At 38.5% G+C, this 24501-nt stretch overlaps 1 protein-coding gene and 1 pseudogene across 1 annotated transcript in view; one reads left to right on the top strand and one right to left on the bottom strand.

Annotated features, from left to right (window-relative positions):
• Map3k15 (mitogen-activated protein kinase kinase kinase 15) overlaps nucleotides 1-24501 on the bottom strand; it is a 120703-nt gene that overhangs the window by 70780 nt on the left and 25422 nt on the right. The window contains exons 4-6 of the mRNA XM_075958962.1: nucleotides 12966-13159; nucleotides 9821-9989; nucleotides 7690-7796 (exon numbers count right to left, since the gene is read on the bottom strand). Of these exons, the coding sequence (XP_075815077.1) occupies nucleotides 7690-7796; nucleotides 9821-9989; nucleotides 12966-13159 (470 nt within the window). The remainder of the gene's footprint in view (nucleotides 1-7689; nucleotides 7797-9820; nucleotides 9990-12965; nucleotides 13160-24501) is intronic.
• Nucleotides 16213-18678, top strand: LOC142841624 (dehydrodolichyl diphosphate synthase complex subunit Nus1 pseudogene; annotated as a pseudogene).

The raw sequence follows: 24501 nt of genomic DNA, 5'->3' as shown, positions 1-24501 counted from the left end.
ATTTCTAAAAAAATTAATTATTATGTAAATGGATGTTTGCTTGAATATATCTGTGTACCATGTGCATGCAGTGTTCAAGGATGGAAGATAAGGGCAACAGATCCTCTGGGACTGGAGTTATAGACTGTTCTGAGCCGTGTAGGTGTTAGGAATCAAATCCAGGTTCTCTGAAAGAATAGATCAGTCAGAGATCTTAACTGCTGGGTTATCTCTCCAGCCCCAATTAAGTATTTTTTGATGAAGGTATTTAACTGGTAAAGTATGTAAATATTCTAAAATCTTGGGGGAAACCTGAAAAACAAAAAAATACTTTAGTCCCAAACATTTCAAATAAGAGATATCTTTTAAATTCAGCTTTTAAAACTTTATATATGCAGGCGTGTGGGACTCTGTCTATGGGTTTACCTGATAATGTGGTTCAGAAGCCATTGGAATTGGTTTCGTTAAGAGTTTGAAAACATTTGGAGATATAAGCTAAAAGGTTGTAACCAAGTTTGATGGGTGATTCTGGCGAGAGTTCACAAGACCAGAGGCTAATAAAATGTAGACAGTAAAGATTGTGCTTATGATATTTCAGATGGGAACAAGAACTCTACTAGGAATTAGATTAGATGATAGCCATAGTATAATATCATGAAAAAGAACCCGTCTACAGTGTCTTGAGATATTATAGTAAGATGAACTTAAAGGTGACAGATTGGGCTGGAGAGATGGCTCAGTGGTTAAAAGTATCTGTTGCTCTTCCAAGAGACTTGTTTTCAATCACCAGCACCCACATGGTTGCTCACAAACTCTATAACTCCAAACCCAGGGGAGCCATACCTCTTCTGGCCTCCACAGGTATAAGGCATACAAGTGGTATAGACATACATGAAGAAAAAACACCCATATACAAAAAATAAAATTAATAAAAACAATAAAGATGGTAAACTACTAAATTTGGCAGAGGAAAGTTCAAGGGAAGTGGTCATTCAGATTGTGGCATCTATCTCATTGCCTGCTTTTAGCCAAGTTTACAATGAGAATTGTAAGTAGAAAGATTGGGATATTTTGCAACTTGAGCAGAAAAGCAGCAGCTAATGTTGGGATCAAGGAAAATATGACTGCTGAAGAGCTCTGGGCCATTAAAGAAGCCAACTATTTTGCATCAGGACAATAGTAAATATACCTTGATTATCTTCAGGAATGACCAAGACCCAGTCATTCAGGCTCAGGGGTATAAAGATTAACTAATTTGAAAGATTGTGCTTTGAAAAAAAGAGTTGTACGGCACTCTGCTGGCATAAGGCCACGTGGAAAGTGTTTCTCCATGTTCACTCATCCAAGCATTTATAGGCCACTGAAGCCATAGTCCAAGGGGGGCACAGATACTGCTTTAGCTGGCAACAGACCTTAATGTTGCTCATGAGATGCTGTTTTTACAAGGATACAGAAAACAAGAGTTATGGGATCATGAGGCTTTCCCCAGATTTCAAAAGAAAGCCTGGGAGGGTAGGCAATTTGTAACAGGATCAAGATCCCTGCAGGCAACACCTAGAGGGCAACGTGTAAAGCAGTGCAGATAAAAAATACTAGGGAGATCAGAAATTTGAACAGCTAAAGAAGGCTGCAGGGGGGAACAGGGCCAACCCAAAATGTCATATAGGTTGCAAACAGCAAGGCCACAGCAACAGGACAATCCTAACCCACCTAGAGCTCACATAATGGCACCACATGTCATGGATGCTAGACATGCATCTACAGGATTTCAGGTTTGTCCTACTGGGTTCTAGTCTTTCTTTTGTCCCATTCCTCTTTTTTGGCCCCATTTCTCTTTTTGGGGCTAGAATTTTTTTCAAGTGCCTTTGAATGTGGAATGTATACAGCCATGACTTCTACATTTTACAGAGGTTCACAACTAGTAGTTTTCCTTTAGTCTTCAAAGAGACTTTGGGCTTGGACTTTTTAACACAGCCCGAACTGTTAATATTATATTGACTCTTGGAAGTAGATTGAATGCATTTTGTATTATAAGACAGACAGAAGATTTTAGGAGGGCAGTTTGGATATGAAATAACCACAAGGGGGCATATAGTAGGTGCTAGTTGCCAGCTGATGGCCCTTTTGGAAATGACTAGATATAAGGGTTCTCATCTAGTCAGTATGTTGACGGATCAATAATATGACATCATTATTAGGAGGAAGTGAGTCACTGGAGACATGCTCTGAAAAGATATATCTTGTCTCCCTCTTTCCCTTTTCTTTCTGTCAGCCACGAAGTGAACTTCTCTGCTCTTTTATGTGACTCCCACCATATCCTGCCTCACCACAGATCTGAGTACTATGATGGAGCTGAGTACTATGGTCTAAAACTTCTGAAGCTGAGAGCCAAATGAAATATTTCCTCCTTTAAATTGTTTCTCTCGGGTAATACAATGGTGATAGGGAACAAAAATAAAAACACTGTCTAGCATAGTCATCTTTCAGCCTGCTAGCTAGATCCTTGGTTAGAATAGTATGCCTGAACTAGTACACACTTGTACATAGTAAAGTCTTGTCTATAAGAGCAATAGCAAATACAAAATTGCTCATAAAGGATTCTACACCATGAGAGGCCAGCAGTTTAATTGCTCAGTGGAAACTTCACGTAGCTTTGAATGGGCTTCTGAATGCAGTCAAGTGGAAGATACCAGGAAATGCTGGCTGGTTCAAGCCAGCTTTCCCACTGACAGGGAGTCCTTGCCATCTGAGGGTCAAACATCATTCATGCCTGCCAACCTTTAGTAACTAATTTATGGTCATGTTTTGGTTCACTTCATAAAAGTTAAAGGTCAGCTGAAATGCAGGAATACTCCCTTTTCCCCATCACTATTTCCCATATATATATATATATATATATATATATATATATATATATATATATATATATATGGTAGCACTACAACTTCCTTAAAATTGTATACAAAGCCATATCCTACTACAACTGGACTAGTTAAAATAGAAACATAAACTTAAAGACTATGAATCAATTGGAAACTCTTAGCTTATTATGTGAAAATAAGGTTCTCAGTACCAAGGACTCTTGCCTGGGCTCAACAGAGTCTCCTGACAGGAGACATTGAGACCAGGAAGCATAAGGGATGTTGGTTTTGTGTGCAATATCAACTATTCTCCCTCCAGATTAGAAATTTATTTATCTCTGAATCATCTCATAGGGTCATATCCATTTTTAGATGTCAATTTTCCACTTCAAAGCCTGTTTTATTCTTTCATTCCTTTGAGAGAACAGTAATCATTATTTCATTCACTATTTGAAAATGTGTACACTCTATTTTGTCTAGCTAAAAAATAGCAACAAGCAACTCCCAGTTCTTATTTAACAAGCTAATTTTTATAGTTTTTATACTGCACTAGGAATTTTCTCAAAATTTGCACAAGTGATGACACAATTCTTTTAACTCAACATTCAATCACATGGAAGCAAGTGTTACTAAAATTGGAGCTCATACACTGGGGGAACAGGATTGTTAGACTTTGTTTTCCCAGGTTTAACGAAGGTTGACCTTCATTTCTAAAATGCTTTCCCTACTTTGGGATGTTGAGCTTAAGACCCACTGGGGTTTGGGGTGTAGAACATGAAAGAGAACACACATTTTCACACTGACAATCACTTGTAATGTTGGGGGTCTATGAAACCTTACTGGCCAACAACTCCAAAAGAGGCAACCCATTCCTAGCATGGGGATTTTTATTTGTTAGCCTATGGTGTCTGGTAGAGGCACTGGTGCCTCATCATAGAGTGACTCTCTTTCAACTCCTTTATGAGTATGCATACATGCACACACAAATGTATACATATATGTATATATGCATACATATATACACACATACATGCACATATATATGCATGTATGTGTATATGTACACACACATATGATCTAGCAAGACATCCCCAGTGGTGCAATAGTGTCATGAACATCATGCCAGTAACAACCACCTTCTGAATGGATTTAAGTCTCAGTCCAGAAGATGAAACCCATACTTTATTATCAGGCCAAAAACCTGCAGCCCTAGAATATAATCTACTATTATTATAACTAAATGAACATAGTATTAAACAGATTCCTAGTAATTCTTAGATTAATGTATCTCTCAAACATCATCAGAGAAACTTCTATGTGTAGTGGATGGTGATTAGCCAACATTTACAACTGGTCAAGGTACAAAGAATGAGAGACTGTGGAATACTCAGCCCTAAATGGAACATATATATTCAACCATTTTCCTCCAGAGGTCCCAGCATCACTGCAGAAAAGGGGGCAGAAAGAGTGTAAGAGCCAGAAGTCATAGATGACTACAAGGAAACAGTGTTTTCTAGACACATAATGCAATTCCACATGCACTCACAATGGTTGTGACAGCATACACAAGACCTGGGCCAGTTCAAGCCAGACAAAATCTCCGCATGGAGAGGTGGGATGGGCACGAAAGTCTCACTCCCTACTCAAGGAGCTATTAGCAATTGTTAGTGTAGAGAAAGGAAGGGTCAGTTTTCTTTAAAAGTGTAGCTCCTGGTAGGTCGACTGCACAACCAAGAATATATAGGCATCACAAATTGGACTCAATGGGTTTAAAATTTAAAAGTGGGGATACAATTTGGGCTGGGAGGTAAGAGGGATTTATCTTGGGGTAGTTAGGGCAGGGGGATGAATGATCAAAATACAGTGTACAAAATCCTGAAAGAATAAGGGAGAGAAAGGTAATAATTTGGCTCTCACTTTCTTCTTGTCTGTAACCATGGCCTATCTGTTATAATGTAAGAGAGGCAGTAAACTAGCTTCAACTATGTAGATGAAGCCAACATGCTAGAGCAGTGGTTCTCAGCCTTTCTAATGCTGTGACCCCTTAAATATAGTTCCTCATGTTGTGGTGACCCCAATGTTATTTTGTTGCTACTTCATAGCAATAATTTTACCACCATTTTGACTCATAATGTAAATATTTGATGTACGGGGTATTTGATACATAACCCTTACGAAAGTCATTCAACCTCACAAAGGGTTGCAACACAGGTTGAAAACTGCTTGTCTAGGGGACAACAAAAACCTATAAAATGGTTGGATGCTAAGTCTAAAAGCCATTTCTAGAGCAGTGCTGCTGTGCTAACAGCCTGGTTCCCTCAATTCTATCCTGCTAAGCAAGAGGAAAATTTCAGTCTTACTTAAATCATTGGATTCGCAGGCTCTTTGCTACATCATTTTAGCTAATTTACCTACTATTTAAGCTTTGGAGGCTTGCAGTCTCTAGGCAACACTTTCTAAGTTACACATATACATGCATGCATGCACACACGTACAAACAACACAACACAAACATGCACGTGCATACACACGTATGCACACACAGGAAATAAAATCAACACCATTGAAGGGCATCTAGGTTGTTTCCAGGTTCTGGCTATTACAAACAATGCTGCTATGAACATAGTTGAGCATATACTTTTGTTGTATGATAAGGCCTCTCTTGGGTATATTCCCAAGAGTGGTATTGCTGGGTCCAGGGATAGGTTGATCCCGAATTTCCTGAGAAACCGCCACACTGCTTTCCAAAGTGGTTGCACAAGTTTGCATTCCCACCAGCAATGGATGAGTGTACCCCTTTCTTCACAACCTCTCCAGCAAAGGCTATCCTTGGTGTTTTTTATTTTAGCTATTCTGACAGGTGTAAGATTGTATCTTAAAGTTGTCTTTATTTGCATTTCCCTGATCGCTAAGGAAGTTGAGCATGACCTTAAGTGTCTTTTGGCCATTTGCACTTCTATTGAGAATTCTCTGTTCAGCTCAGTGCCCCATTTTATAATTGGGTTGATTAGCCTTTTACGGTCTTGTTTCTTGAGTTCTTTATATATTTTGGAGATCAGACTTTTGTCAGTTTTGGGGTTGGTGAAGATCTTCTCCCAGTCAGTGGGTTGCCTTTTTGTCTTAGTGACAGTGTCCTTTGCTTTACAGAAGCTTCTCAGTCTCAGGAGGTCCCATTTATTCAATGAGGCCCTTAATGTTTGTGCTGCTGGGGTTATACGTAGGAAGTGGTCTCCTGTGCCCATGTGTTGTAGAGTACTTCCCACTCAAGAACATTGGCAATGGGTTTTTGATCCTACTGCACGTACTGGCTTTGTGGGAGCCTAGGCAGTTTGGATGCTCACCTTACTAGACCTGGATGGAGGTGGGTGGTCCTTGGACTTCCCACAGGGCAGGGAACCCTGATTGCTCTTTGGGCTGACGAGGAAGGGGGATTTGATTGGGGGAGGGGGAGGGAAATGGGAGGCGGTGGCGGGGAAGAGACAGAAATCTTTAATAAATAAATAAATTAAAAATCAACACCATTTATACTGGCTAGTTTTTAGTCAACTTGTCAAAAGCTAGTCATCAGAGAGGAGGGATCCTCAATTGAGAAAATGCCTCTAGAAGATCAGGCTGTAGGCAAGCCTGTAAGGGATTTTCTTAATGAGTGATTTATGGGGGAGGGCCAGCCCATTGTGGGTGGTGCCATCCCTGGGATGGTGGTTCTCAGTTCTTTAAGAAAGTAGGCTGAGCAAGACGTGCGGAGTAAGCCAGTAAAGGTAGTACTTCTCCATGGCTTCTGTATCAGCTCTGCCCTGTTTGAGTTCTTGCCCTGACTTCCTTCGATGACGAACAGTGATGTGGAAGTATAAGCCAAACAAGCCCTTTCCTCCCCAACTTGCTTTTTGGTTATGGTGTTTCATTGCAGCAATAGAAATCCTAACTAAGACCCCCTCATTATCTATTGTGCAACATCAACCTTACTACTTCAGCTAGTCCTCCATAGCCTAAAAGATACCATCAATATCTTCTTTCTTTTCTTTCTATTCTATTTTATTTGTTTATTTATTATTTGAGACACGGTTTCTTTGTGTATCCCTAGCTGACAAGGAATGAGCTCTGTAGACTAGCCTGGCCTTGAACTCAGAGAGATTCATCTGCCTCTGGCCTAAAATTAAAGTGCGCCTATGACTAGAGTGTTGAGATTAAAGGCATGCACACCACCACCCAGCAATACCTTTTTCATGTGTATAATCCCATCCTCTATGCTTAACTTTATATCCTGTATTTTCCTTCATTTGCGTCTTGGGTTCTGGTTTCACCTGATATTACTTAGATGCACCTTGTGCAAAAATAATTCTATGCTCACACTCCAGCCAAATTTAATGGCCTTTCACTATCCTCCACATCCTACCATCTCCCATCCATGATAGAATTCTTTCAAACTTAGACCAGAAAATACAAAGAAGCATTTATACCCCTAAACAGAAAAACTCTCTCCTTCTGCTATACTTTTATCTATATAACTTTGGACAACCCCTTCATTAAACTATATCTCTCCCCAAACTATTAGAATTTTTTTGACACAAGAGTTATATAGACCAGACAGCCCTGAACTCCAGAGATCTGCCTGCCTGCCTCTGCCTCCGGAGTGCAGGGGATAAAGGTATATACCACCACACCTGGCCTTATTAGGATTTTCTACATGTCTGATTTAAGAAAATATGTGTTCCAAAGGCAAAGTACCTTGTGCGTTTTCATACCTTCAGCAGTTAGCATATGACTTGGATCATATCTAATGAATGTTACAAGTCAACAGATGAATTTAGCAGGTCACATGTTCACAAACTCTACACATAATCATTCTTACCTATTCAGTGCAAATGCATAGTGGAATTTAATGTTGTGCTGATCAGCCAAATCACATGTAGGCAGCATCTTCAGTGTTTCTACCAGCTTGACCATTGCATCATAGTCCTGTTGGAAAAATGTCTCAGTGTGAGAAAGAGGAAACAGTTCTATGATTTTTCTGAATAGTTATAAACATAAGACAGCCTCCAAATTTAAAGAGAAACCTTTCCTAGCAGACAGTATTTAGTGAAATTGTAGCCTTAGCAAGTACACAGAAAAATTATCAAGAAAAAGAACATAAATGAGACAGAAGAGGAATTCCTGCTACCAGAGAGCACAAAAATCCCAGCACTCGGGAGGCAGAAGCAGTCAGATCTCTGTGAGTTCGAGGCCAGCCTGGTCTACAAGAGCTAGTTCCAGGACAGGCACCAAAGCTACAGAGAAACCTTGTCTCAAAAAAAATACAAAATAAACAAAAAGCAAAAATAAAAGTAAAAATTTTGTTAAACCCAAAACCAGGAACACATGTGAGCCTAGCAACAACAACAACAAAAAGATGTTATATGTTGAGTGTGGGAGGGTTAATACCAGGAGCAGAACTGCATTAAAATCAGTTGGATAAATACACACAAGAAAGAAGACCTAGTGACTTTCCAATGCAAATGGATAAAACATCTTACTCCTTCTTATTTTGCCTAAATCAATCAAATTAATCTAAGTTAAAATTTCTCAACTGCAGCACTGTTGATATTCTAGGCTTACATTTCTGCTCCGGAATGCTGTCCATGTATTTATTGTTGGATGGGTAGCTGTATCTCTACTGGAAACCACAAGTACCCCGGACCTACACAGTCAGTTTTGACAACTAGAATGTCTCTCCAGACAATGCCAAATACCAGCAAGCTAAGAACTACTGCTTTAAATGCTACACACATTACCCCAGGGGTTAAACTGCTACCATGTGTGTCTCCACTGGGTTCCATTTTGGCAGTGCCACCAATAGATACCCATTTAGCCAGGATTAGATATTACTGGTATTGGCCAACTCACTGCCAGTCAGTCAGTAGAGAGGATCTTCCTAAAGAAACCTAATACTTAGCTTTAGACTTTGATGCTGCTGCCTCAGAAAAGAGAAGACAATATATCCAAGGAACCTTCTGGCTCTTCTTTGTGCTTAAGAGTTCTAACAATGAAAAGTTAAGAACTGAAGCGGTTCAGGAAGGGAAGAGTAAAAGAAAGCCAGCAAGTCAGAGAAACATTTCAAGGGCAAGGGTGTGGTAGCAATCATTGCATTGTGAAAGCATCTTCTACTTGTAGAATACCACAGAGCTGCACTAGAGGTTGATCCCAATTCTGTAAAATGAATTATGGCACAATTGAGTTTTGAACTTGCCATGTAGCTGAAGATGACTTTGAACTCCCAATGCTCCTGATTTTGTGCCTCCAGAAGGAAGAGATGCAAGACACCCTTGAAAAGAATTCAATTTTGGAGAGAAATCCTCAGTTTCCCTTCAGGATTCCACACCTCATAACCTGAGTCTCAAGATTTCCCAGTAACTTCTGATGCCTATATTAGAATAAACATCTGCTTCCCTAGTTCTTTAATATAGTCCAGCTATGTCTACTCTCACTGAGGAGTTGTGGTAAGAAGAGAAAGGCGTGACCAAAGCATAAAGGAAATTCTGGAAGAGTTGAAAACAAGGGCAATGGAGCTAATCAGCTTCTGTTTGAATCTTGACTTTACCACGCTCTGTAAATCTGATCAGGTTACTTAATTTTCTGTGCCTCAAATTTCTTCATTTCTAAAATAGAAACAATTAAAGAATACCTAAACCATAGGGTTAAGAGGTTTAATGAATCAGAATTTACAAAAAGCTTATTCTATTACCTAGAATAAAATATACATAAAATGTTGAACTCTTAGTTTCTTATTTTAAGCACAACAGGGGCTCTTGTTGGAGTGCTTACTACAGCTCTAATATGACAAAACTACCTCTAAATCATCTATAACAGCCCATCCAGGTCATATGCTTATTAAGAGCAGCTTCTTCATCACACTCCTGATGTAAATAAGTATACATTGTATGAGAAATTCTTTATAACAAAGAAAAGTCAGGCATATGCTAGCCTCACCTTAGTATATTTCATACCTGGATATCACGGTAGGACAGGAGTAAGTTAATGATAATGTCCGATGTCAGAACCTCAATATTATCTATGCGGAGTTTGATCCGAGTCAATTCTTTTGCCAGTTCATCACCCTGGTATTTCTCTCTGGCTTTCCGGATGTCATTTAACAAGGTTTCTTTGTAATAAACACTGAAGAAGAAAACAAACACCCCTCATTATATTCATGCATCTAAGTCTCTCTTAAGGAGTGCTCAGACAAGCACAGGTCTCAATAACATATGGGGCCTTGGCCATCCCTGGGTCTTCCTATACCAATAAACATGTTAATATACATTTTTTGCATACTGCAGCAAAAATTAGTAGATGATACTAAAATTCAGCTTATTACAACTTTAAAAGTATCTTCAAAACTTAACTTAGAACTTAGAGTCTAAAGAATTTTTAGCGCAACTCCCTTATATATATATATATGTGTGTGTGTGTGTGTGTGTACATGTATGTATAAATATATATATGTACACAACATAGAAGCAAGTTTACATGATTATTTAATTTCCCCCACTTCCAACAGATTATCAAAAGTCAAACAAAACTCCAAAAGACATAAAACCTAGGCAAATTCATTTTAAAAACATTTTTTTCATCTACTAAGTGTTCCCAGCTTGTAGTCAAGAAGCTGTTCCCAGGTAAAGGAGAATGAAAACTAGTGATGTATTTTTTTTTTGAGGAATCCAACAAGGGGTACACAGAGGACATGTTAGGAAGATTACAGACAACAGTACCTTCCACCCTTCCCTTTCCTTGTTATATTTTTCTGCAAAAATGTTTTCAAATATAAAAATCTAAACAATAAAGTATGAAAATCATTTAAAACAGTATAAATCTACCCTGAAATGTCATCATAGCCTCTCATTCAGCCAATATTAGTATGTGATACTTCATTTAAAACTTGAAAAGCATTCTCATCTAGAGGTATAGTAGCCAATTTACAATGGTGACCATGGATTAGTTTAAGCATCTTGTCTATTTTCCAAGTAATTTAAAATAGAACCTGGGCATTACCAAGCAGTTATGTTATCAATTCATTAAGAAGCTGAAATTATATAACTGTAAAGAACAAATTTCAGTTTCTCACTTAGGAAAGAGTAACTCAGCTCTAGAGAAAGAGAAATGACACAGATAAAATAAGAAGAAAATAGCACTTAGTCTAAATAATTATGAAGTGACGGCACATAAGTGTGCACACAGTATATAATCTGCTTCAATGCTCCTAATAAGACCTCAATTAACATTTAAGAATACAGTCATAGCCTACAGATACGCTTCTGATAGAAAAAATGCCAGTGTACTCTTTTCATTCTTTATTTCCTTATTTGTCAACTTCCATTACACTAATGATGAGCAAATTAGTAGATTCTGCCAGTGTTTAAAACTTTGTTAGTAGCTGAGTGAGTCATTAAGTTGGGTATAATCCACTGCCCATTCAGCAAACTGCAAAGGCATCAAAGTATTAAGGTGTTATTAGTTTGGCCTGACAAGGGAAAAGTTACACTTGTTTTCAAGGATAACTGAAAAATCGCTTTAAAAAGAAAAAAATATGAAAAAAAAATTTAAAAAGAAAAAATATGAACAGTAACTTTTATGCAAATGAAATTATGCCTGGTGTATTGGGAGGTATCAAATATGTAATAAGGATGTAGCCATTTCTGAAGCTGATGAGGGAGGACGTTGCTAATCACTGTGGACATGAAATGGTTTCTAAGTGCCTTTTAGCACAAAACTCAAACTAGAGATAATAAATCTGCCAGAGTTGGTACTTGGGCTAAAAACGTACCTGCTATCCCTGTTATAGAGGTTTTCTAACATAAGCACCATTAACCCTCTCCTTAATGATGACAGACACCAGTTACAGGAAAGAGTTTTTTGAGCTTTTGGAAATTAAAACAAATGCCCTCAAAGCTTGTTTTCTTCCTAATATATGAATTTATTGAATGAAAAACAAACGAATCTATTTCTTACAAAGACATCTGATTCCTCTGCCACATTCAAGCTATATATCTCTTTGTTATGTGCTTCTAGAAGAGGTTTCTCTCTAAACTTCACTAAAATCTTTCCTTTGAAGTAAGACAGTAATTGTTAAGGTGTCAAAAAAAAATCACCCCTTATTTGTTTTCTGCTGCTGTCATCAGACTTTTTCATTAAAGTCTGCATCCGAAGGAAGGGCATCAGGACAGAAAAGGTGAGAAGTCTGTTAACAAGTGTGACTTTCATGCCAGTACTTTAACAGTAACCCTTCACCGTTCAGGGTGCCATGATCTGAGCCAAAGTATGACATGAGGTCCTTGACATTTCATTACAAGTCAGTTCTGCCAGTCCTTTGGATTTTCATTTGTTTTGGAAGAACAAATCCTTCTTATGACACAACTTACAGGAATAAATCCTTTAAATTGGCTGTGAGCAAAACAACAGGGATATTCTAGTTAAAAATCATTTCCTGCCTTTAACTTTTCAACTAACAACACTGAAGGTACAGTTTATTTAGCACTAAGGTTCAAAGAGCTACCCAATGAACAATCACCTAAGCCAGAATTCACACTCAAACCTATCTGCCTCTGAGTAGACACCATACCACATGACATAAATCCATGAATAACATGTCACACACATCCTAAGGTCAGGCTGGCTGAAGCTTGACTCAATGCATGCTTATGACAAGAACTTAAGGTCAGAATAACCTTGCTCTGGCATTTTGAGAACCTGAACAACTGAGTATAAAATTATGTCCACAAAATTATGAAAACACAGAATCTTAGAGGTAAAAGAGACCATTTAAAGACAACCACAGAGTTAACTTCCCTGTTTTATAAAAGAGGACAGAGACATAGAGAAGAAGAGTTATGTTATCAAGGTCACATAGGGAACCATGGCTAGCTCCTGAGCCAATTATGCCCATGCCCTGTTCTCTTCTGGCTTCATCTCAGGAACTCAGCTTAGTGAGGGGGCACTAAGGGGGTAATGATGGATTCCAAGATGATTAAGTAGATGGCCAATGCCCCCTATTCTCTGGGCATCCTGGTCACTTCAAAGTATATCATCTCCCTGAAAGTGATGGGAAAATCACTTTCTGCAAGACTCCCAGGATTTATGGTGGCTGATGGAAATTACCATGAGGTCACACGGATGTCCTTAAGGAGGCTAGTGAACCTGTCCACCAGGGGCATACACAATGGGCCCAGGATGGTGTCCCAGTTGGGCTGCATGTACTCTGAGGCTCGCCTTTGGGCATCACTTTCGCAGCAAAAATAATCAGCACATGGTGTCACAGTGTAAGGGATGAAATAATAATTCCCACTAGATGCCTGGAAAAAAAGAAACAAAAAGTATTTCAGAAAGTGAGTGATACAGAAGCACAGCTATAGGCCTGAACAGGCAGACCTGGTAGGACAGGGAAGGAGAAGACACACAACATGAAAACCACTTCGTGTGATTATCATTTCAAACCTATTAGGCTCAAAACAGGAAACCATTCAATTTCAAAATCACCACCATCTGTATACCTTTGAATTTCACTGGCAAAAATTTTACAGAGCTTTAAGTTTTAAAAACTATTTAAGTTTATTGCCTGTTCTCCAAACCGTAAGGAACCTGCACCCCTTGATAACCAAGCATTATAAAGTGGCTTATTAGTTTTTAGTGTAAATAAAAATCCATATAATTTGATGATTTAATACAGTTTCTACTAACTTTTGTGAATAAAAGTGATTCTACAGAAAGCACACATCAACAAATATGATTATTTTCAAGGAGTTTATAAAAATCTGTCAACAATTTTCACATCATTAAGCAGCATCTTTTGTCCTGTAGAATAATTATAGCTCACTGAATCATGATCCTTTGAAAAACATATTCATTACCTTTAAAGGGCATTAATTATACTAAATTTTTAACATATTGAAGGTTAAAAATACATTTATATGACGTTTTATAATCAATCTTTATAACTATAAATATACATAAATATATAAGCATATAAATAAATTTGGCATACATACATAGTTAAATAGAATGGAGACCTGTGGCTTGACTCTGAAAAACAATCTTTTAAAACACTGGAGGTTGTACCAGGAACAGTTTACATCTTATTGAATTGTTGGACAAGGGGCTCCCATGGTTCATCCCAAACATCACAAGAGATTGCCAAGGATATTGGTTGCTTTCCACGACCTGATAGGAAGGCCATATTGCTGAAGACAACAAACACTTAATTATGTCATCAAACATGGAGAAGTCAAGCTGAAACCCAACTGGAAACTCCATACTTACTGACTAGCATTTATGGTGCTGAAGTTACTGTGCATGGTAACAGAGGAGTAAAGTAAGCATCAATGTCATCAAGTTATAAACACTGCAACCTACAATGTGACCTGCCTGCAACATATACTGCTGCAATGGTGTCATAAATGTTATTGGAGTAACCAACCACTCTTTGATTAGATTTAAGTCTCACTCCATGATATGGAACCCACATTTGATTCTGCTAAAGTGGCTAACAACCTGAGACTAGATTGGCCGTGTACCTAGGGAAAAACCTACTACTGTTATTCTGCTAAATAAGAATAGCAATAAAATGACTCTTAATGACATAGTGCAATGCCCAAAGATAAATGTCTCACTCAACCATTATCAGAGAAGATACTTTTTGTAGTAGATGGGCACTATCACAGAGACCCTTAGCTGGACAATGTGCAGAAAGTGAGAGACCTTGGAGCACCCAGTCCTAAATGGATGTCTTTATCAAACTCCTCTCTTTAAGGCTCAGGGATACAGAAGAGAAGGCATAAAGATTCCAAGAGCCAGATGTGGTGGATGACTCCAAAAACTAACTTCCAGACACAACAGAACTGATACACGTAAGAACTTACAGAGACTGTGGCAGCATGCATAGGACCTGCACAGGTTCAAAAGAACCCTGCACAGGGTCCTAGAGCACTGAGAGGGTTCTAGACAAAAAGTAACATCCCTAACCAACTAGCTATTTGCCATTAATGCCTGCTGGCAAAGGGAAATCAATTTTCTTTAATAGCATATCACTGGGTATATCAACCACACTCCATGGCAGGTCAATGCCCAGGAGTAATTGGTCAAAATGAAATGAACTTCTTCATGTGCTTTTTTGTGGTTTTCTTGTTTTGTTTTGGCATTTAAACACATAATTTATTTTTATTTTGTGTTCATTTGTGTTTTGCTTGCATGTATGTTTGTGTGAAGGTGTCAGAAGTCCTGGAACTGGAGTTACAGACAGTTGGAGCTGCCATGTAAGTGCTGGGAATTGAATCTGGGTCCTCTTCAAGAGCAGTCAGTGCTATCAACTGTTGAGCCATATTTCCATCCCCTCTTGTTTAGAAATTTTTTATAGAAAGAGAGAAAGAAGGGTCATGAAGTTGGGTGAGAAGGAAGGAAGGGAGATCTGGAAGGAGTTGGGGAAAGAAAACATGATATATATATGGGGGTATATATACACACATAGATATATGTACATATAATATGAAAAAAAATCAATTAATTTTTAAAACCCTATGAAACATTAAGCAGGGAAAAAAAGAAAATACTGGAGGTTTAGTTGAATGCAAATACAACAGAAACTAAGACTAAGTAGGGCTGTTCAATAAACTAATGCTACTCTAGGTTCTACTAGAAATATCTAGAAAGGAAAGAGTCTCAGTGTTTTCTGGGTTAATCTGATTACATTTAGACCATTGTCCCAGCTGCAGATCAGATTGACTTTCACCAAGCTGAACATAATTTGAGACTAAGTTTCAAGGAGCCCATGCTGGCCTCAAACTTACTGTGTAGCTCAAGATGACCTTGAACTCCTGGTCCTCATCTTTCTGCTTCTATTTCCCAACTCCTGAGATTACAGGCATATTCCACAGGCCCTTCATGTATTCAACCTTTTGTTTGAACTTTCAGGAAAAAAAACTAGCTTAAAAATTTAGATCTTAATCACCAACATCTCATAAACTAGATTTGGTGGCATATACCTGTAATCTTAGCACTTTGGAGTTAGAGTTGGAATTTCAAGGTCATCCTCAGCTCTATAGCAAGTTTAAGGCTAACCTAAGTTACCCAGTCCATGAAAAAAATTTAAAACTTCAATTCCCATATTTCAACTTGCATTTTGAAAGACTTTATATGGCATGAGGAACCATTCATCTGGCTTTTTCCAATTTTTAAACTAAAGTAGTAGAGGTATCCAGGAAGTTGGACACAGTGAAGATATAACATCAGAAAGTACTTTTGTGGGGTTGAGAAGATGGTTCACTCAGTACAATACCTAATGCACAAGCTGGGGTTCACAACACCCAAATAAATGCCAGGCCTGAGCTTGTCTATAATCCCAGTGCTGAGAGGCATGGACAGGCAGATCCCTAAAGGCGACTGGACAGCCAGCCTAGGTAAATAGATGATCTCCAGGTTAAATGAGAAGCTATCTCAAAAATGAGGAGAGTAATTAAGGAAAATAACTGACATCAACCTCAGGTATTCATCTGCATGCACATATGCATGTACCCACATAAATATGCATATATCACACAAAATAATTTTTAATCACACAAAGTAATGTTTAAAGTATACTATGTCCCCAGTAGGACAACAAGTAAGAGATAAGACTCCTTTTAAATTAAAACTAAATGTATTAATTATAGAGAAAATTGTCACAATATCATGATCTAAAATCAAACAGAAAATGTGGGAGATTTTACAATTTACATGTTTTCCTTCTGAATAAAATCTGCTTGATGGAAGTATAAGTCACATTTTTTTCTATTTTAATTTAAAATATAATTGTCCTGAAATGCTCTTCTTATACTTTGTTGGGCCATGTCATTTCACATTTTGAATCTTAAAATAGTCTGTTAAAAACAATTACCAATACTGTCTCACTAAAACACATTTTAAATGAGTTGAGCTTTATCTTGGGGACTAGATGATATTTTTGGCTTTGCAGAACTCTGAGTATAGTAAAGAGGACAGTTGAGGAGAACTTGAGGGAATGGGATAGTTGAGATAGAGGAAAGATAGAGATGAGAGCAAGGAAAGAGATATCTTGATTGAGGGAGCCGTTATGGGCTAGCAAGAAACCTGGCTCTAGAAAAATTCCCAGGAATCCACAAGGATGACCCCAGCTAAGACTCTTAAACAATAGAGGAGAGGGTGTCTGAATTGACCTTGCCCTGTAGTCAGACTGATGCTTATCTTAAATATCACTATAGAACCTTCATCCCACAACAGATGGAAACAGGCAGAGACTCACATCGGAGCACTGGACTGAGATCCCAAGGTCCAGTTGAAGAGTAGAAGGAATGAGAATATGAGCAAAGAGGTCAAGACCACGATGGATACACCCACTGAAACAGTTCACCTGAGCTAATGGGAACTCACCAACTCCAGCTGGACTGGGAAGGAACAAGCATAGGGCCAAACCAGACCCTCTGAATGTGGGTGACAGTTGTATGGCTGGGGCAGACTGAGGGGCGATTGGCAGTGGCACTGGGATTTGTCTCTACTATATGTACTGGCTTTTGGGGATCTTATTCTCTTCAGATGTATACCTTGATCAGCTTAGATGTAGTAGGGAGAGCCTTGGACTTTCCACAAAGCAAAGTGCCTTACCCTCTCTTAGGATTAGAGGGGGGTGGGGTGGGAGGATGTGTGGAGGGAATGGGAGGAGAGGAGGGAGTGGGAATTTGGATTGGCATTTTCTTTTAAAAAAATCTAATAATAAAAAAAAGATGGCATTCTCTCCAGCTCTGACTCTAGGATGACATTATGTCCTCTTATTGTAGGTACTCTGTTCCTATCAAGTGTGATCAAAAGGAACCAGGCTTCCCTTTTTCCTTCAAGCACTATTTTTTTAGGGCAGAAGTTCTATTCTGATTGCTTTTACCCCTACTTATTCAGGTAACAATTCCATGCCAGGAGATACTAAGAAAAGACCCAAGACTGCCACCTCTACCCATGCATCACTCACAGAACAGGGTATTAGCCCAAGAAAAGATGCTGCCTCCATTGCTTGCTCCAGAGCATCATTATAGCGCAGTGCCTGAGGAAGAAGAGGCTGTAAGGACTCCTTCTCAGTAAGGAGCTGATTTTATGTGTAATGCAACATGGGACATTTCAAGTCTATGGACACTCCTAAAAAAAGAGATTGGTGGCAAGGAGCTAAGAAGAGCCTTGCAGGGCTCTGACAGCAATAAATAAAAGGTAGTTAGTTCAGCCCTAAGTTTTTCAGAGAGCAATTTAACTAAAAGAGACAGCAAAGAGGAGCCTTCCTGAGGTTAGAACAGACTTCAAGAACTGGACTTGTGACTGAAGGCAGAGGAAGATGGCAGCAGGGGCGAGGTGTTTTCAAGATCAATAATTCCGTATTTATAGTTGAAAATTTTAAAAGAGTAGAAGGAACCTTTGGATTTAGATTGTTCCAAATTCTCAGTAGAGTTTGCAACCAGTAACAATGATGCTTAAGTTTTAAATTTCTCTTTGGCGATGAAGGTGCTGTCCCCAGAAGATGGAAAAGCAACTATCCTGAGAGTTGCCCAGGATTTTTACCAGTTAGTAGCAGTTAGCATCCCAGAAGCAGAGCAGATCTGCAGATTTGGATGTAGATCTTGCTAGACAGCTTACTTAGTTCACATGGTTTCCCTGATCCTGATTTAGTGTGTACTTCATTCCTGTGGACAGCACATTAGGCTTTCTTCCCTAGCAAATCAGATTGACTGAGATTGTATCTTTGCCTTCTCATCTAAACATCAGTTATGGGAACATTTTCTCTGTCCTTGATCAGCATATACCTTGTGAACAGCATCTGGGAAAGTAGTGGTTCCTGGTTGTATAATTTGATTTCAGGCTTTTGAACAAAAGGACCTAAATGATTCTGATGTTTACAAAGTACCTATAAAACCCTGTACACACCTAGCTCAAATTCCTCGTAGTTTACCAACAAATACAAAGTGACTTACCAGAGAGTGAATATGTGTGTGTGTGTGTGTGTGTGTGTGTGTGTGTGTGTGTGTGAATAAATTGTAATGGGGACACACTGAAGAATGGGGTACAGAGACCAGTTCAAACAAGTAGTGGCAGTGTCTTAGGAGCTAAGATCCAGATGTAAAGGCTTCAGCTCCTACTACTTCTCTTTTTGTGGGAGTAGAGGGAACGAGTAGAGCTGTTTTAGTTGTTCATGGTAGGTGGAGATAGTTTTTGTTCACTCTTTCTTAGTGACTAAACTTCAATTTTTGAGAATAATATATGGAGTTAATGAGTGAAAGTTTCCTGATTTACAGAGAGAGTCAGAGACTCTGGATTGTTCCCATTTTGAAAGTTTGCTCACTTTCAGAGCAAAAGCAACCTCCTCAGTTCTCTGTCCATTTCATTTCTTCAGTATAGTAAACAGTGGGACTTGAGAAAAATGCTCTGGTCTGGGTTGTAAAGATCATTTGAAAAATAAATCTTACAATACTGAAGCACAGAATATAAAAATTTAATTATGGAATTAGTAAAAAAATAACAAAAAGTAAATGGTCATCTTAAAGATGGAAAATGTCCTTAAAAGACAGATTTTATTTCCTTATTTGTGTGATGGTTAGTAAGCTGTATACTACCCAAATCATTTTTAAAAATCTTTCCTTTAGCTTTTTTTCTGAAAGAAGTTGCCAAGGTATCCCTTTCCCTCAAAAGTAATCTGCTCCTCTCTTGCATGCACCTGGAGTTTTCTTTGCGCAGTAAATCTCAATGACAACCTTGCATAATGATTAAGTGGGATAGAGGCCAAAGTCTGTGAGCATAATTTAACGTGATCTTCTGTGTTCTCCTGTATTCTAGAGAACAGCATTGGTTCTGACAGAACTGAAGTTTTGGTAGATGTTTTTCCCACACTGATAATCTTTGAGTTGAAGCCATTCTTTATATTTGATGGACAATTTTCAGAAAACTTTTTTCAAATGTACAAGACTCATGTACACTTATTTAGAATAGAGTAGTTTTAATGCTAGGCCTCATATATCTAAAAAAGAGCAAAGAAATTGGATTTGGAAAATATGGTCTGGAATTGCCTGTCAGACTCTGAAGAATACATGTTTCAGTTTTGAATTATAAACCCTATTTATGATTTTTAAAATATATTTAAAATTAAAATAAACAGAACTGGAATTGAAGACCACTAGTTTAAAAAGGGCCCACATGTAATTATTTCAGATTGTGAAACAAGTTGTGCCTCAAGGAACCATCAAAAGGTAAGCAAGGGTCAGTGAAATGACTTCCATAAAGTTGTCCTCATACTTCCACAAAGGACCATGACACAGAGTTGTCCTATATATATCATATTCATTCATATTCTCATTCTCTCTCTCTCTCTCTCTCTCTCTCTCTCTCTCTCTCTCTCTCTCTCTCTCTCTCTCTCACACACACACACACACACACACACACACACACACACACACACACTTTTTTTATAAAAAAAGCAAGCAAACAAAAAATGGATCCTACATCAAGGAAGGGGGAATAAAAGATTACAAGAGCCAGAATATAAGGAAGTCTGCTGTGACACAGTCTTTCCTCAGAATGCCTGAATAAAAAAGACTGGGACAATAGCACTATCAGTGGATGTGGAAGGGGGAACCTTTCCTGGGGTCCTACCCTTAGATAAAGAACTATATGCAACTATTGACAAATGGGAGAAGGAGAATTAGCTTCTCCTAGGATAAGCTGCCTTATTGTTAGTCTAATGTAAAATATTAGCCTTGAAATGATATATACACAAACAATACAGACTCGGCAAGTTGAATTCATATATATTTTTCCGTATAATCAAAGTAAAGGAAGCTATCTATCCACTTGATAGTGGGGAGCATTGGAGGGTTTGAGGGATGGTTTGCTGGGAGGAGGGAAGTGATGTCATTCTGTTTCAACTAAAAACATAAAACATATTCTAGACTTATCACCTAACAGGAGAGACTAATAACTAGATGCAACACCCACTCAGCATGAGTCATCAGAGACATTACTAATCAACCATGACAGGGACAGCAAAGGACAAGACAGTTCCAGAGCTCAACTGCAACAGTCATTCATGGAGAAATTAAAATAAGTGCCCCTGCCCAAGGCTATACCCCTGAAGGAGCTGCATTTAGAGTGGAGCAATATAGAGACACAGACTTCACTGTAGCCCACTGGTGTTTTAAAAACAGCAGACCCAGAAGTGGGAAGACAATCAATAAACACTGTTTCAACAATAAACTACCTAAAATGTCCATTTTCTTATTTTAGCAAAACACAGAAAATATGCAAAGAAACAGGAGAGGGTAAATCATAATATGGGGAAAAGAGCAGGCAGCATTATCTGCCTTTGAAAGGATTTAAATATTGAACTTAGACCTTTAAACAGATATTATAAAGATGTTGAAATAAAAAAAAAACAACTAACCAAACAAAAAATAAATATGTTGAAAGAACCAAGGGAAACATGAAAGGGTAGAAAGCAGGAAGCAGAGAGAGGAGAAAACGGGAGCAGGAGAATTGACAAAGACAAATCATGTCTAGAAATTCCACAATGAAACTTATTTTGTATGCTAATTAAAAATAAACAACCAGGGCCAGCCACATGGTGCAGTGGGTAAAGTTGCTTCCTCAAAGCACTGACAAACAATCGAAGTTCAATCCTGGCACTCTCAGAGTGGAAGGAGATAATCATCTCTTGCAAGTTGTCCATGACCTCCACACAGGTGCGACGAAATGCACACCCATATACGCCAAAAAATAAATACATAACAAATGTTACAAAGTGTAAAATAGAATTAAACAAAGCCAAAAAGGGAAGGCATGATAATCATGTCTCAAAAAAAGAGTATCCATGAACAAAAATTATTGCAAAATAGTAAAAAAAAATGAGAATTCTGAAGTGGGAAAATTCAATCATCAAAATGAAAACTTCACTGGAGAAAGTCAAGGTAAACAGACCTCAAGTTAGTGATATCTCCATTAATGCAACCTGAAGAACAGAGCAAAATTGACGAAGAATTATGTACAGAGTGTTAATTAAATGTGAGACAATATTAAATGCACCAGTATATACAACATATAGTAATAGTCCCTGAGGGATAAAGACAGAAAAATGTTCAAAGAAATAATTGTTGAAAATTTCCTAAATTTGATGAATAACACTAACTCTACATAACTAAGAAACTCAATGAATTTCAAGCAGACTGAAGACACAAGTCCAAACTTAGACACACTATACCCTGAATCTTGAAAGATCAATCTGGAGAGATGACTCAATGGATAAGAGCCCTTGCTATTTGAACATGAGGAGCTGAGTTCAGATCCCAGCACTCACATAGGAAGTCAGGCATGGTTGTACGCCTGTAAACCCAGTGCTATTTATTAGGGGAAGAGACAGGAAGATCACTGGCTACTAGCCAGCTCCAGGTTCAGTGATAAACCCAGTTTCAACAAAATAACACGTGGAGTGATAAGGCAGGATACCATGCATCCTTCTCTAGCCTCCATACGCAATTACATCTGCACAAATATTTGCATACATACATACAAATCCTAACAAAGACAAGAGATAAAAATGCTGAAAGCTCTCATCTTTGTCCCTCCTCCATCTCGACTATCCCATTCCCTCAAGTTCTCCTCAACCTTCCCCTTCTCCCCTCCTCTTCCCCTTCAACCCTCCCTTCTCGCCCCCCCGCCCCCATGCTCCCAATTTTGTCAGGCAATCTTGTCTGTTTGCAATTTCCAGGTGGGTCTATGTATGTTTTTCTTTGGGTTCACCTTATTACTTGCTTCTCTAGGATCATGAACTATAGGCTCAGTGTCCTTTGTTTATAGCTAGTATCCACTTAAGAGTGAGTACATACCACACGGCTGGGGCAGACTAAGGGGCCACTGGCAGTGGCACTGGGATTTGTCTCTACTGCATGTACTGGCTTTTGGGATCCTATTCTCTTTGGAAGTACACCTTGCTCAGCCTAGATAAAGCAGGGAGAGCCTTGGACCTTCCACAAAGCAATGTGCCTTACCCTCTCTTAGGATTAGATGGGGGTGGGGTGGGGTGGAAGGGTGTGTAGAGGGAATGGGAGGAGGGGAGGGAGTGGGAATTTGGATTGGCATTTTTTTTATTAATTAATTTATTTATTAAAGATTTCTGCCTCCTCCCCGCCATCGCTTCCCATTTCCCTCCCCCTCCCCCAATTAAGTCCCCCTCCCTCATCAGCCCAAAGAGCAGTGAGGGTTCCCTGCCCTGTGGGAAGTCCAAGGACCTCCCACCTTCTTCCAGGTCTAGTAAGGTGAGCATCCAAACTGGGATTGGCATTTTTTTTAATCTAATAAGTTAAAAAAGCTGAAAACAATAAGAAAAAATGGCATAAATAAAGGAATTTCAATAAGATAAGAGCAGTGAGGGTTCCCTGCCCTGTGGGAAGTCCAAGGACCTCCCACCTCCTTCCAGGTCTAGTAAGGTGAGCATCCAAACTGGGATTGGCATTTTTTTTAATCTAATAAGTTAAAAAAGCTGAAAACAATAAGAAAAAAGTGGCATAAATAAAGGAATTTCAATAAGATAATATCTTACTTTTATGAGAAACAATGAAGGTGTTGGGATGACATTCAATGTGCTGGGGAGGGCTAGAAAATGCATTTATAGGTATTTGGCACACACCTATAATCCTAGCGCTTAAGAGAAAGAAGCAGAGCTGCATATTCAAGGCTATCCTGGGCTAGGCCAGGTTGAGCTCCTTGGCTCAACCAAGTCTCAAAGAACCAAGGACTAAGGAAATTGTTCAGTGGTAGATTGTTTGCCTACTGTATATAAGGCCTGAAGTTTGATCTTTAGCACTGTAAAAATAAAATGTGTGATTGCTAATTTCTTATTTAAAAACTAAATGTAGAAATATAATGTATTTGACAACAAGAACAAAAAATATACAAATGGAAATAAAGTTGTACTGGAATAAAGATAAAAGAAAAGAAGCAAAAATGTCAAAACAGAAAAATGAATACAATACCACCCTACTATACCCATATGCAAATACACATGTAAATTTTTTATCAGTTTCATTTAAAAGACAAAAGAAGCAAAAATGTCAAAACAGAAAAAATGAATACAATCCCACCCTACCATACACATATGCAAATACACATATAAATTTTCTTATAAATTTCATTTAATAGACATAGTTAAGCCGATATGGCAGACCATTTCTATAATCCCAGCACCAGGAGTTGGAAGCAGGAAGACTGCTTTGAATTTGGGCCAAATAGTAAATTTCAGGTTAGTCTGAACAAAGGTGTGGGTCACTATGGCAAAATAAAAGATATCAAAGATATTTGTATCATAATTAAATAATCCCAGGCCTCTGTAACATGGAGACAGATTAAAGGCACAAGAACAAAATCTATTTATATAGACTTCTGAAACAAACATTTCTGCTGAAACCTTGCTTGCCTTACTGCTTTTGCAAACCTATCTTCCCAAACAGCATAGGAGTAAACTTTGCTCTAGTCCTGTTGAAATCCTAATAAGGTGTGAAAACAGCATTTTGACAAGCAGGATGTGTGCTATGACGGGTTTTTGTTCCAGAAGGCAGAGCCAATGAATGGCAGCAGGAACTGATGAAGGCTTCCCTGCAGCTAGGAGAGGAGC

This window comes from Microtus pennsylvanicus, chromosome X, assembly GCF_037038515.1.
Source record: "Microtus pennsylvanicus isolate mMicPen1 chromosome X, mMicPen1.hap1, whole genome shotgun sequence".
Classification (NCBI taxonomy): domain Eukaryota; kingdom Metazoa; phylum Chordata; class Mammalia; order Rodentia; family Cricetidae; genus Microtus; species Microtus pennsylvanicus.
This window is presented reverse-complemented; position numbering and strand designations above follow the sequence as displayed.